This window comes from Lissotriton vulgaris, chromosome 8 (genome assembly GCF_964263255.1).
Source record: "Lissotriton vulgaris chromosome 8, aLisVul1.2, whole genome shotgun sequence".
Classification (NCBI taxonomy): domain Eukaryota; kingdom Metazoa; phylum Chordata; class Amphibia; order Caudata; family Salamandridae; genus Lissotriton; species Lissotriton vulgaris.
In genome coordinates this window covers 713,608,329-713,624,019 of record NC_141696.1, presented here as the reverse complement: position 1 = coordinate 713,624,019, position 15,691 = coordinate 713,608,329, and the positions used below count along the sequence as shown (strand labels likewise).

General features: G+C 48.9%; 1 protein-coding gene across 4 annotated transcripts in view; it reads left to right on the top strand.

The window, feature by feature from the left end:
• MAP3K15 (mitogen-activated protein kinase kinase kinase 15) overlaps window positions 1–15,691 on the top strand; it is a 1,281,486-nt gene that overhangs the window by 722,182 nt on the left and 543,613 nt on the right. For all 4 annotated transcript variants that reach the window (XM_086934586.1, XM_086934588.1, XM_086934587.1 and 1 more), the window contains exon 9: window positions 14,646–14,805. In XM_086934586.1, coding sequence (XP_086790712.1) covers window positions 14,646–14,805 — 160 coding nt within the window. The remainder of the gene's footprint in view (window positions 1–14,645; window positions 14,806–15,691) is intronic.

Genomic DNA, 15,691 nt, shown 5'->3' with positions numbered 1-15,691 from the left:
AAGCTCCCTCCTTTCGTCGCAGGTTATACCCTTCTCTGGATGGCACAGTGGGATCGGGGAATTCTGCCAGTTCAAGTGTCTCTTTATCAGGGTAACAGCTCAGGGATTGCACAAGATGACCCTGCACACCTCAACAATAAGTAATACAATGTAAATGCTTTTATACATATGGTCACATTAACTCCAATTGTTCTCCCAAGAATTTCCAAAGTCAGATTTCTTCTTTAAGCAATTCTTTTATTCACAGTTGAAGATTAAAACCAATAGCCAACGCGTTTCGTCCGTGACCGGACTTCTTCAGAGCTTTATTTAAATATTTCTATATGGCACAGCTTCAGATTGGTCTTCACACTTGAGATTCAAATGTTTTCAATAAATAAGGAGATCATGTGTCAAAGATGTGCCAAATATCCAATTTTTCGATAAGAATGGAGCAGAAGGTGCCGTCAATAAGGTACCGGCGTCTCGTAGTTCATGCGGTTCATACCAGACGACCGCAAAATGGATTTCAAAGGTTTCTGTCCAGGCTCTCGCTGTCTATCTATGCCATCGAGTTGTGACCAGGTATGTCCGAACAGCTCAAGGTGGTCGACTTTCTGGATTTGCTTCCACACATCAGCTGGCAGACATAACCCGAAAAACAAATCAATGTCAGCTAGGGTCATAATCGTTGAACCTAAAGCTGTACCTAATTCAGTGTAAAAGGCAGTGGGGTTTTTCCGTAAATCGGGCAGGGATTTTCGGAACGTTAGGATATCTTGTCGATCCCATGGTTGGTAGACCCAGTTATAAACTACCCGCCCTCTCGCATCTTGATGGTTAAAGTCATCATGCGTTCCCTGACCTCGTGGAGGAACCCAATAGGGAGCGGCCTCTCTTATAGGCATCATTGCATTAGTTTGTTCTATTCGAGGTTCGGTCGCTACAGGAGTCGTAGTTTTAGCTTCTAACCTCTGTTCAGTGAGGTGGCGGAAAACTTCAAGCGTACGCGTGAAGAGGTCCGTCACGTCACGCTCACTTTCCTCCCCAATGTCAACTTTCCTATACAAAATCGTTAAGCTCTCAGGACCTTTGTCTTGGTATCGGTCCTCATAGGCATTGAGGGTGTGATAACAAAAGCGCACGACAAAGTGTCGTCTGTGGCTATCGGCATATGAATTGTACATATCTGTTATGTACTCCTCGCTCTCCTTCCGTTCCACCAGTGTCCTTACTATCTTATTGATCCCTGCTCGCTCATCCTTGCTCAACCGGTTCATTCTAGTGGAATCTTTCTTTCAGGTCTTGGGGTTATCTAATGTTGCTGTCTGCGTTGCGTTGAGTACAAGAGGCTCGGCCGGCGTGGAGGCCGTGAGGATCGAGGCCCTGGCACCATTTTCACCTGTGCTTGGGGGCTGCGGGTGCTGTACTAAGGCTTGGGAAGGGGCATATAGATGATTGGGGGACCTAGCAATAAATCATCGTTCGCTCGTTGTTTCGAGGGTAACTCAGGGTAGAGCGTAGAGGGTGTTCTAACGGGACACTGACTCGATGTTTCGGACTCCTGCTTCTGCTTGGCTTCCTCTCTCCTTTATCTCTTCCTCTAATTTCTTGGCACCTAGGTGAGCTGCTTTTCGTAGCTCTTTCTCTAATCTGACTTCGTTTCTCTTTTTCCATTGTTCTGCTTCTTTGCGCCACATGCCGAGACTATCAAGCATATCTGAAAGAGACACGTTAGTGATAGATTCCTTACCTTAGAATATCCCCAGGCGTCAGACTGGATCCGGAAACTTTTGCGTAGCAATACCCCTGCGCGCCGGTAGGCGTCGTCTGCGGCTCCGCGTCCGTCGTCGTGAGCGCCGGGATGACGTCGTCGGAGTACTTAGACGGCGCCCATGCGCGCTGACGTCAGTTCTTCTTTTTTCCGCGCCAGCTAGCGCAGATCCGGAAGAAGCTCTACCCCCAGTCACTTTTTGACTGAAAAATTTTGATCCTTTTTGATCTTCTCTTAGTCGACTGTCTCGACTATCGGTGCCAGGGATGCCCGGGTTCAAGCCTTGTTCGAAGTGCGGCCGACTCATGTCGGTCACGGACCCCCATCGCCGGTGCCTGAAGTGCTTAGGCCTCGACCACGACGATCGAACCTGCGCCGACTGCCGGGCCCTGACGTCGAAGGCTAGGCGGGAGCGGTCCCGCAAGCGTCTCGAGCTGAGGCACTCGGCCCCGCGCCGCTCCAGGTCCCGGTCCCGGTCCCACGGGAGGTCGAGGGACAGGTCGCGAGGTCGGAGTCATCGACGTTCCGGGAGTGACAACCGATCGTCTGGTTCCAAGTCCTCAGGTAAGAGGCATGAGAGGTCGGAGCGACACCATCGGTCCTCCGACCCGCCCCGACGCTCGCTCGATGCGGCCGGGGACTCGGGCGACACCGCCCACGCGGCTCCGCGGGAGTCGCAAGCGTCGCCGCCTGCCCCACACCTTCGGGTCCCTGGGCACGGCGCGTCGCAGGAGGAGGTCGAGAGGTACCTCATGGCCATGAGGGCCCTCCCTCCTCAGTCGGTTCCCGTGGCGCCTTCGGGCCGATCGGCTCCGTCTGGAGGTCCTTCCGGGTCGGGCGCTTCGGCCCCGACGACGTCAGGTGCTTCGGCCCCGGCGCCGCTGGCGACTTCGGTCCCGGCGCCGCGCGACCTCGCTGGATCCGGACCTCGCCGGTCGACCTTATGACCTCACCGGCGCCGTCCCTTCAGGTGTCGTCCCCGGCAGCCGATGTGATTGCCGCCTCCAATGTTTCCTACGGTCCTACTCAGGAGTCGGAAGGGCGCCGCTGGGCGCCGATTCCGACGGCCTTTGGAGAATTCTATCTCCACGAGGAGGCCCTGGCTGTTGATCCTGGTCTCCAGGAGCCAGGTGACGAGGAGCAGTGGGAGGGGTCCGAGGACCCTCTGGCACGTGATTGCCAGTCAAACCAGGACTGGACATATGAGCTTGGGGAGGCCAGTGGTATTGACACCTCGCCAGACACTGGATTTACGTCGCCCCCGACTGTGGCTTCGGAGGCGGGTTCTGCTTACAGCGTAGTGTTGACGAAGGCAGCTAAGGCCCTGAGCCTTCAGCTCCCCGTCGCGGCCGTGAGGACTAATCTCCTCACCGAGGTCCTCAAACCGCAGTCCGGCTCCGCGGAGCCCCTCCTGCCGTTCAATGAGGCCTTGTGTGACGTTCTTCTGGGCACTTGGTCCAAGCCCGCCACAGGCCCCCCTGTGGACAGGAACGTGACCAGACGCTACCGCCCGGCACCGGGCGACCCATGCTTTTTGTCCACCCATCCCACCCCCGAGAGCCTGGTCATCCAGGCCTCTAACTCCCAAACCGCATTCCCGTCGGCCCCGCCCGACAGGGAATCCAAGAGATATGAACAGTTTGGGAAGAAGGTCTTCTCGTCTGTGAGCCTAGGGCTACGGTCTGTGAACACCAACTGTCTCTTGGGCCGCTACACCCACACTCTGTGGGACATGGTTGCGGAGGTGCTGCCACAATGCCCTGAGGAGGTCAGGGCTAAACTCAGCCAAACCCTTGCGGACGGCCGAGATGCGGCACGCTTTTCTATCCGGTGTGGGCTGGATACAACGGACTCACTGGGCATGGCGATGGTAACGACGGTGGCGGTTCGACGCCACGCCTGGTTGAGGTCCGCCAACTTCTCGGCCGATGTCCAGGCCACCCTCCTGGACATGCCGTTTGATGGCCGTCGCCTCTTCGGCGACAAGGCAGACCATGCGCTGGAACGTTTCAAGGACTCCAGGGCCACGGCCAAGTCCTTGGGCCTTACGGCCCCGCGCCAGCAATCGGGTGCCTTTCGCTCCTTTCGTGGCCACGGAAGGGGCGCCCCACCACGTACCGTCAGCCACGCACCGCAGAATGTTCAGCAACGGGGTGGCGGACATGGGAACCGCCGTGGCGGTGGTCGGGGCCAGCGGCGAGGCCAGTCCACACCTCCCTCAGCAGCCCCTGCCTCAAAACCTTCCTAGTCCGAGTTTTCAGGCCCATGTGACGCCTGTGGGAGGCAGGGTTCGCCATCACCTCTCCCACTGGCATACAGTCACTTCGGACAGGTGGGTGCTGCAAATTGTCCGAAGGGGCTTCTCCCTCCCCTTCGAGTCATCCCCTCCATCCATGCCACCTCAATACCACCGTGTGTCGGGGGATCACTTGCAACTTCTGCAAGTGGAGGTTTCGGCCCTCTTGGCCAAGAGGGCCATCGAGCGCGTTCCTGGGCCAGAAGTAGGACGTGGTTGTTACTCCCACTACTTTCTGGTACCCAAGAAGGGCAAAGGGGGCCTACGCCCTATCTTGGATCTGCGGAACGTCAACGGCTTCCTCCGGACGGAGAAGTTCAAGATGCTCACTTTGGCTCAGGTCCTGGCTGCCCTGGACCCGGGAGACTGGATGGTAGCGTTGGACTTGCAGGACGCCTATTTCCACATCCCCGTCCTGCCGGCCCACCGGCGTTACCTACGGTTCATGGTAGGCCAAGAGCACTTTCAGTTTACCGTGCTCCCCTTCGGCCTTGCCAGCGCCCCACGGGTGTTCACGAAGGTGATGGCGGTGGTCGCAGCCCATCTGCGCAGGCAGGGGGTATCAGTCTTCCCCTACCTCGACGACTGGTTGTTGAAGGCGGGCTCGCCCCAGACAGTCGTCAGCCACCTCCAGACTACGGCCGACCTCCTGCACTTGCTGGGGTTCTCCATCAATGTGCCGAAGTCACACCTGTGTCCCTCTCAAAAGCTCCTCTTCATCGGAGCGGTTCTCGACTCGGCGCAGTTTCGGGTTTACCCACCCGAACAGCGGGTTCGGGATATTCAGGCTCTGATTCCTGTCTTCAGGCCGTTATCCCGGGTCTCGGTCAGGTTGACGCTGCAGCTTCTGGGGCTGATGGCCTCCTGCATCCTTCTGGTGCGTCACGCCAGGTGGCGGATGCGGGCTCTGCAGTGGGACCTGAAGTTTCAGTGGGCCCAGCATCAGGGCAACCTGTCCGATCATGTCCTGATCTCAGAGGGCACTGCGAAGCAACTGCAGTGGTGGCTCACGGACCGCGACTGGGTCAGTGGCAGACCCCTCTCCCTACCCCAGCCGGAGCACGTAGTTGTGACGGACGCGTCCCTCCAGGGCTGGGGAGGCCACATGGGAGAGGCGGAGATCAGAGGCCTCTGGTCTCCGGCGGAGTTCCGGCTCCACATCAACCTTCTGGAGCTGCGGGCGATTCGTCTTGCACTGAAGGCATTCCTCCCCTCTGTCAGGGGGAGCGTAGTGCAAGTGTTCACCGACAACACCACCGCCATGTGGTACTGCAACAAACAGGGCGGTGTGGGGTCGTGGACCCTCTGCCAGGAGGCTCTGCGCCTCTGGCAGAGGCTGGAACATCAGGGCGTGTCCCTGGTGGTTCAACACCTGGCAGGCTCTCTGAATGCCAGGGTGGACGAACTCAGCCGCCGGTGCATGATGGATCACGAATGGCGTCTGAACTCGGACGTGGCGCAAGGTCTCTTTCGACAGTGGGGAGAGCCTTGGTTAGATCTATTCGCCACAGAAGAGAACGCGCAATGTCAGCAGTTCTGCGCGTTGGAATTTCCAAGGCGGCACTCGCTCGGAGACGCTTTTCGTCGCGAGTGGAGCTGCGGTCTGTTGTACGCCTTTCCGCCTATACCACTTCTGCCCAGAGTGCTGAGGAAGATCAGGCGCGACCGGGCCCAGGTCGTCCTTGTGGCTCCGGACTGGGCACGAAGATACTGGTATCCCGAGCTACTCAGCATGTCAGTCGATCCCCCGATTCGTCTGCCTCTTCGGGAGGACCTTCTGTCGCAGCAGCAGGGGACGGTCCTGCACCCGAACCTGTCCAGTCTCCACCTACAAGCTTGGAGATTGAGCGGCGGCAGTTGAGGCCATTTGACTTGCCTCCCGAAGTCTGTGATATCATTCTGGCAGCCAGGCGTCCCTCCACAAAGTCGGTATACGCCTGCCGGTGGAACAGATTTGTGGCATGGTGCACAGCAAAGGCTGTGGATCCTCTCTCTGCACCCCTTTCGGAAGTGCTGCTCTTTCTTCTTTCCCTTGCCCAGCAGGGCTCTGCTCTGGGCACTCTTAAAGGGTACCTTTCTGCTCTATCAGCCTTCTTGAGGCTACCAGATCAGCCTTCTTTATTCAAGTCCCCTATTGTGAGTAGATTTCTGAAGGGCATCACGCACATGTTCCCTCCTGTTCCCTTCGTGATGCCCCAGTGGGACTTGAATCTGGTTCTCACCTATCTGATGTGTGCTCCCTTTGAGCCACTTCATAACTGCCCTCTTCGTCCACCTTACTCTAAAGACGGCCTTCCTGGTTGCCATCACCTCTGCCAGGAGGGTGAGTGAGCTCCAGGCTCTTTCTTCTTCTCCACCTTTCCTGTCTGTTCATCCTGATAAGGTGGTGTTACGTACACGACCTTCCTTTCTGCCCAAGGTTGTCACGGCCTTCCACATCGGGCAGTCCATCACTTTGCCCACCTTCTTTCCGCCTCCGCATCCCTCGAAAGAGGAGGAGAGGCTCCACCGTCTGGATCCAAAACGTGCGCTCTCCTACTACCTAGATCGCACACGCCAATTCCGGGTGGATGACCAACTCTTCGTTGGTTACGTGGGCGCGAAGAAGGGAAAGGCTGTGCACAAGAGGACCATCTCTAGGTGGATCATCTTGTGTATCCAAGCATGTTACTACATGGCGAGGAAGGAGCCCCCAGCTGGATTGCGGGCTCACTCCACTCGGGCCACGGCAACGACAACTGCCCTGGGCTGCGGTGTCCCCCTGCAGGACATTTGCCAGGCAGCTACGTGGGCCTCGCTGCACACGTTCGCAAGACACTACTGCCTGGACAGTCAAGTCCGGAGGGATGGCTTCTTTGGCCGTTCCGTCCTCCAGGACTTTCTGGTGTGATATTGGTTCGCAGACCCACCACCGGGGTTGGTATTGCTGGGGTATCTATTCTAAGGTAAGGAATCTGTCACTAACGTGTCTCTTTCAGATGCACAAGTTACTACTTGTGTAACGATATATCTGTAAGAGACATTAGTTAGTGATAGATTCCTTACCGACCCACCCATCCTCCCCGTTCTGCGAACCGATATCTAGGGTTAAGGTCATCCTCTTTCAGGGCCCTAGTTTCATGGCACCAGTGTTAGTTCTATCATGGCTCTGCGTATCTGGCGCGGAAAAGCTGTGTTATCAGAACTGACGTCAGCGTGCATGGGCGCCGTCTAAGTACTCCGACGACGTCATCCCGGCGCTCACGACGCCGACGACGGACGCGGAGCCGCAGACGACGCCTACCGGCGCGCAGGGGTATTGCTACGCAAAAGTTTCCGGATCCAGTCTGACGCCTGGGGATATTCTAAGGTAAGGAATCTATCACTAACTAATGTCTCTTACAGATATATCGTTACACAAGTAGTAACTTGTGCAGTGGGCATTGTCTTATTGTTTCGAAGGGCTGTTTCCAGCACGTTTATTTTATCGTCATCGAAGGATCCTATCAGTGGCCACTGACTTTCCTGATCCTTTCTCGTATATTTGTGCCATAGCTTGCTATAGGCTACGGCGACTAGTCCATACTTTATGAACATGTCCTTATTAGGGGTGCCTTCCAGTGGAGCTGGATGGTTCATCTCTAATAAGCGGTCCGGGCTGAACCAACTACCAATCAGTGGGGAGAAGATAGGTATGACAGATTACAACGGGGGACAAAGGTCCGCACTACCTATCCTTCACTACTTGCAAAGACTAGACAGAATATTTCTATTCTATGTTATTTGCAAACAGAGAATATCTCAAAGAACCAACTTCGAACAATCAATGTTCGGACAATCAATCAATCAGTGGGGAGAAAAATAGGCACAACAGATTACAACGGGGGACAAAAGTCCGCGTTACCTACCCTTCACTATCTGCAAAGGAGAATATTTCTATTCTTCCCCGTTTGCAGGCAGAGAATATCTCAAAAACAATCAATGAGCAATACTAGTATTTTCAAACAATCAAACAATCGTTTCGCAATTTGTCGTGTTACACGACCTTACCCGGACCGCATAGACAGTTTCTCGTCTTCCGCTTCCAGCGCCCGATCGTCCTCTATTCTCGGTAATTGCCGCGGCACTCCTGATGGTTCCCAGTCAGGACCGTAGATCACTCGAGAGAGGTCTGCTCGGAATCGGTGAAGTTCGGATGATCGGCTGCCAGATGAGGGTCTATCGGGCAGGTGCACTCCCGATCGTTGCAGTCGTTCACTCTGTCGTCAGGACATCTCCCACTGGATCCACATGTCGCTGATGGGCCCCACGTTTAGGAAGCCAATTTGTGAAAGGTAGGGACGATTTCGACCGATAACCTTTAAGTATTGCCCGGCGTTAGCCGCCTCTCATACCACTCGAAATTATCAAACAAAGAGGCAGGTGCTGGAGACTGGAAGGCAGGAAACAGGAGTTTATTCCGATGGAGCAGAACACGTCAAATCAGACAACAGGGTATCTTCTCGAGGTGCTCTAACCGCATCTCTGAGGCCTGGCCTCTTATACACTGGTTTATGGTCTTTATTACAGTTTATTACATGTGACACATTCCTGCAAATACTTTGAAGTACGGAAAGACATCCTCGGAATCCCCGCTTCAAGCCCGTTCCCACACACATTTACAGTAGAAGCCCCCACCCCGGGCTCAGTAGGTGATGACTGTCGAGCAGCTGGACATTCCGCCGGTTCCCGGAATGTGTGCGGCTGATCGGATCTCGTGGGGTGGGGGCTTTGATCAGTTGTAGATCCTTTGAAGGGGGCAGCTTCCTACTGTAGGGGGCAATAAACTGCATCCGCAGGGCCAGGTGGTGGCCTGGGATCGAGCCGGAGAATCGGGCACAGAGGAAAAGGGGGGTTCATCAAAGGATACGAGATCATGATAGGGATGGAGGGAGGTGTTTAGCTGGGAACAGGATGTGGCTCCGAGGCAAGGTCGCGCTGAAGGGGAGGTTTATGGCCCAAGCATGTGAGAGCGGGGGCTGTCAGCGTGCGGGGGATGCTTGCGGTGTTAGAGGGAGAGAGAGAAAGGCGCGCTGGCTATCGGCAGTGGGCAGAGAGGCCATGGCATTCAAAATGGCTGCTACTTACGCGCACACATGAGCCTGAAAAGGGACAAAATGGCGCCGATAATGTTGATGTCGCAAACTAGATTTCAACATATACATACAAGGACTTTCAGTCAGCCCTCTTCAACCGCTGGTCTGCTCTGATATTATTCATGTTTTTCTTCTGCCCACCACAGCCTAGTTTGGGGCACAGGGTAGGTCTACTTCTGCCTTTTGCTTAGATCACTGTGAGTGATGGCATTCCGCTTGTGTATGGGCTGCACAGTTGCAGATTAAGTAGACCCCTTCAGTGCCAGGGAACACCAGCTCAATGTGTGTCCGCATGATAAATTAATGTAAGTCTTTCCTAACATTTTGTCCTACATTTACTGAGACAGCATCTAAACCTAGTCCTTGTGACTTACGAAATAGAGAATTTTCTTAGGTTGAGGAGCTCCGCAAACTTAACATGATCAAACTTAATTGTATTATGATTTGGATAAGTAACGAATTCCACAGCATAATTATTGCAACACTGATCATGTCGGTGTAGGAACACTAGCCTTTATTAAGTCATGTCATTGCAATTTCCCTGTCTGATACATTAACAATGTGTTATATGAATTTGTAACCAATCAATGGATGTCTACCCATACTTCAAATTAAGTGTGACTTAGCTTCTCTATTTGACGAATAGTCTTTTTTCCAGTGTCTGCACTTAGCCCATCAACTGTAGACCAGTGGGGCATCCTCTATTGAGACACCCCTAGAGAATTCTAAGACAGGCTTGTTATGCTGTTTACAATTTGTAATAAGTGTGCTAACTTTGAAGTTCTTTAGTGTTTAGCATATGCAGATGTTATTATATTTTTACTCAAATCACTACTGAAAACATTTTCAGAACTTCTTAAAGTGTGTCTTGCAACTCCATCCTTGAATATTTGTTGCAGACTGGCTTCTGGTTGTCCTTGTATTGCAGCCAACTTAAGAGAGTCTCAAAATACAGTTCAGTTTTGCTTACAAACAATTTGTCATATCCATTTCTTACTTCTGAATTCTGATGTGGATAAATGCCTATAACCTATCTAAGACTGGGCTGATCTCATCAAAAATGTGATACTTCGCTTTTCAAACGATTCTACTCACCCTATTTTCTGACTCTTTGCCAACTTCTGGGGTTCCACTTTGTTGTCATGTTCAACAGCGAGCATCATAAGCCTATCATTACTGATAGCATTAATGTTATCAGCAGCCAGACCTGTGTTAGCGTCTAAAACATACAGAAAACTACAACCAACTTGATCCATGTAGACAGTCCTGAAATAATTTTGGATACCATTTCCTTTTCCAATAAGGCTACTTCCACAGAGCAGTAGAGGTTTGCTTAGTCCAATCTTGTAAACCATTGGAGGCGACATATTCAATGCAATAAAATGGTCAAAACCGTTCAAATAGCTTTTCTTCCTCACCACTTTGATTCCCTTCTCACCAGAGATATCACATCAGGTTCTTGATCAGGTAGTTACCGTGAGTGGTTCATCATGATATCCGTTTCAATGCACAGTCCTTTATGCTATTCTCATCAGAGACATTACAATCCAATTCTTGACCGGGTTGTTATACATTATTATTCATCATGCTTTTCGTTCCACTACGCAGCTGACGTGTTTTGTAAAGTATACCACTTTATCATGGATTAGAGTTTAGTGAGAAGCTGTTTTTAATTGTATGCTAGCAACTTAAATGTTAATGAAAGTTATTTTTGTCCCTTTTGTTAAACTCATATTTTTTTCCTAATAAGTCAAAGTCCCCCATGATAGGATATTTTGTATCTATGTGGCGGTACACTTACATCCTTTCTGTACATCTGATGCTGTTTGAGATTATTTAACATCTTCAAAAGTCATAGGAAAATCAATATTGTTTTTTTTATCTAGCACTCATTGCTTTCTTTGAACTACACTAGAGTTGCTTTCACCTTCGCTTAATCTTTGAGGTCCAATTTTATCTTTGGTTTGCACTTTTTTCAGTACTGCCCACCAGATATTGCTCCAACTGTCACACATCTTGAAGATAACATTTTTGTCTTACTTTTGTTTCAGTAGTTCAGAGGGTGGAAGTTTTGTGGTTGGTGTTTAAGACATCCAACGGGTGCATCATCAGAATTACTTTAGTACAGATTCATTTGTTAGAGAACTATTGGAGCATGATATAACTCCAGACTATTTGCTGTACAGCTAGAATGAATTTTCTTCCCAGCCAATTTCTTGTAACAGTATTTGCAAAATATTTACTACCGTGCACCATTAAACCAGATACAATGTCAGTTAAACAATAGTGATAGCTTAATGTCTTGAATTTTAGAACTAGGGTTTAGCATTTGTATTTGTGGTTTGTAAAGGGTTCTTTGAGAACAAGGAAGAACGTTTTTACACATCTGCATATCGGGCCTCAAATGTTCCTATATCATGTTATTGTTAGCATGTGTAGCTATAGTTACACATATTTTGCATACTCCTGATATCTAGTGTGGGTCCAGATGTTTGCAACTTGTTTTTCTTCAAATAAGTCTTTCGAGTGACAAGGTCCTGTGACTCTCCCTCTGTTAAGAAATGCGCATGGTCGTTGGCTCCATCTTCTGATTGTTTTTGGGGCTGGACGTGTTTGTCAAAGCTCTTCCTCAACATACTCTTTCTAGGCCTTTAAGGCTCGGAGAAGAAAACTTTGTCGCAAAAGATTCGCCAGCAAGAAAGAGTGTTGACTCCAATGAATAATGAAACGCTCAGAGCCTTCCACCCATGTCAGAGAATGGCCTGGGAGGGCAGGGAGCGGTAATGGATCGAATCCCATTCCAAAGGTGCCTTTTTTAAATACCCACACAACTTTCATCATCAAGTTTGCAATTTGTGTCTATCACCTGAACACAGAGAACAGGACTGCGCGGCATGTCAACATTTTAAGTTGAAATAGACTTTGAGGGAACGGAGAGCTCGACCTCTCACCAACAATATGGAAACCACCATGTAGCATGAGACATTGGAGGGCTAGGGGATGGTCAGAGAGGAAGAAGGAGGGCCAAGCAGAGCTTTTCCAGCCTGATTTTATCTTCTGGTGTGGAGTGTGTTACACCTGTCATGGCATGTCTGTCTTAAATTTGCTAGGGTGTAGCCTTTCATTATACCTGGGCACCTTGCTAGCTGCAGGTTGCGAGCCACTTTGTAGGAATGTCTGACAAAATATCGATTACAAAAATATCTACCTACAAAAATATCGCAACAAAAATGTAGATTACAAAAATATCGACATGCTATCTCTAACAAGGTAAGTACAAAAATATCAGAAAAAATATATAGATGTCAAAAATATCGTTATTAAAAAATATCGTTTTTTTAATTTAGAAAAAATGTAATATAAATAAATTAATACTTATAAATGTAATAAACATACTTAAAAATATGTTATAATATTTAAAATTAAGAAATAATACATGTAATAAAAAAATGTATTAATAATATACATATAATACATAGTATATACTACCTTATTAATAACTTTCAAAATAATGTTAATAACTTATAAATAAATAACAATATTATAAATTACAAATAAATGTATACACATATGCTCGACCTAAAGACTAGCAGATAATCTGTACTTAGGGCCGCAAGAGCAAAACTTTTCCCCAACAGAGAGCCTTGGCAATCATGAGGAAATAAAAGACCACCTCAGAGGTTTCTGTGTCACCTCCTCTATGTTTATATAGATCTATGCCAGTAACCGCAGCCACATACGGGGCAGATATATGGCGAAAAGGACGATTCAACTCTCCTCACGCAGGCAGAAAATGAATCAGGGCCTTGCTTCATCTACCTGCCAATACTCCTTCAATATCTCTGAGATTCGATTTAGCTCTAAAGTGTATCACTCTGGTAATCTCGTTAAAACTATTGTCATATTGGGTACGAATCTGGTGAACCTTGGAGTTGACTCCCTATCGGGAACCCTTTTTAGGTCTAATAGCATGTGATAAACAAGTTTGCTCTGCATGGTTGAAACAAGTCAGAGATGCGTGAAGATCTTAACATGAAAGAGCTGTGGACGTTCCCTGGAAGAATTATGAAAGGTGACCGCGAGAAACTAAAAACAACATACTGGGAAAATCTTTTGGTACAAGTGTGGATGGACAAGACCAGTGGCGGCTCTAGACTCATGGCGGACCTGGGCAGGGAGCGTAGGTAGGGGGCCCCGGAAGAGGTGGGCCAGTGAAGAGGGGGGGTCAGGGTGTTTGGAAGTGGAACAAAGCCGGAGGCCACCAAATCCCTGCCAGGGGCCACCACGCAAATATGTATCCATTCTCAGAGGATTATTATATTAAGGGTATATATTGGCGTGGTGGCCCCTGGGGTTTGGTGGCCCTGTGCAGATGCACAGCTTGCACATGCCTAAGGCCGCCCCTGACAAGACTGATGGTAGTGTAACAGGGAAGTTCCTGAGTCACAAATGCTTCCTCAAATTTGAATAATTCATGGATAGAATGTTCCCCTTCCAAGCAGAAGGCCTGTATGTACAATTCAGCAAAGTCCATTTACATCCAGGTGGGATAAAACAGGTCGATGCATAAACTATTGCCCCAATTGTCCACAGCTGAAAGAGTCGGAGGAACCTGTCCTTTTCTTTTGTCCCAGTTATTCAAAACCCCTTAAGAAATGTATTATTGCAGTGTACAAGCTTGAGGAAGTGCGGCTTTACTGGGTGGGAGGCATTACGGATACTAAAAAGCGACTAAAAAGTAGCGCGAAGGAACTAATAGTATTTGCTGTATCTTGTTTTCTATTGAGGGCTTGCAAAATCAGATTGAGAGCACTCCCCCCCCCCCCAATCAACCTCAAACCAATTAAGGCACCGGTAAGCAGAATTTTACCGTCCAGTCGTAGATTTTTGATGTCATATAGAAAACTCTTTCGTTTTTCTGTATAACCATATACAATCGGTATTAAGCAGCAATGATTGAGAAGTGCATTCCAGTCGATGTGTGACAAGGTAGACACATTGGTTTCTCCTGTCAATTTTAACAATTTTCTTACCTGCAGGAACAAAATATCTATAATTGTGAATGTACTCTAGCCAATATGTGATTAAGTCAGATATATTTGAATATAGTTTAAAATAAGAGAGTTCCATACTTGAGACCCAGAAATGATACATTCCAAATGTTCACAAACACTGTGTTTTTAAATTAAGACACTCTCTAACATTGGTTTCTTTTCTCACTTTTTAAGTTATGATTTACAATGTTAATGTTGTTACCTTACCTCTTTTTTTATTGCATTGTTCGATAAAATTCCAATCCGTGTGTGAAATTTTGTTAAAATGGTGCTTAATATGTAATGCAGAAGCCCTTGGGTGTTTTCAGTACCGTTTCATTTGCATTTTCGGGACTTCGTGTCAATTCAAAGATTCGACTCTGTTGTTAGCTTTTAGAAGTTACCTTGTCTAGCTATAAAACACGGACTTTTGTATTTTACATCCCAAGGCGTGAGGTTGAACAGTTTACTGGGAAGAAAAGGAAGCTTGGAAAAGATGAACAATTACTGGGACGTGGGGCAGTTCTTCAATGTGAGTATGCTGGCCGGTGACATTGGGAAAGCAGTGCAGGCAGCAGAGAGGCTCTTCAAGCTGAAGCCCCCGGTCTGGTAAGCATTTCTAAAAATGACACTCGACTAACTATCTCTTCGAGCATTTAAAAGGGAAAGGGAGGATATTGTATGAAAAAACTAAGGTTGTTTCTGCAGTACTGGTGCTGCTTTTTGTGGAGGGACACAATCTTTTTGCGTTTGTATTCGTTGATCGACACGGTTGTGCGTAGGATCACGTCTGCACATCATGAAGCTCTGGTCTGGAGAGTAACTATACTTTGGCTACAAATACCACCCAAACACAAGACTCACCACACATCCTTACCATCAGTACATTATACACAGTCCTTACCACAGACATCCAATATGACTCCCATATCCCAGGTTTGGGCTTTCATTGGACATCCAAAGAGTACGCAGTCCCACCCCAAAGTACCACACACCATCAGTCCAGTTTCATCTACAAATGGTCTTGCTCATACAGCGGATGCTAGACTGAACCTTATCACCTTCATGGAGACGGCACCAATGCTATTTATGTGGTAAAGCGCGGCAAAATCACCGGTACGGTCTTGACCTGCACCCACAGACCCACTTGAAACATGCACATAAGTAAAAACGTAATAAGCCGTCACACATGCAACAGCTTTGCCTCATAACTGCCGATGTGGATTGTGAGGCATAGATAGGAAATAACACTTTCAAGGCAGTTGTCCCCCCAGTCCAGAAAAAAAATGAAAAAAAGTTCTTTAGCACATCCTCCAATGGACATAAAACATCATAACGGCCCTGCTAGCACAACCTCATTTCACTTTCACACTAACTCACACAACAATTTCAAAACTTAACACTGACCAAACTCTCTGCTAACCACACATAACCAAACACTAACAAAACAACCAACCCTATCATATGATGGCTCCTCGAGTTTGTTTGACAGACT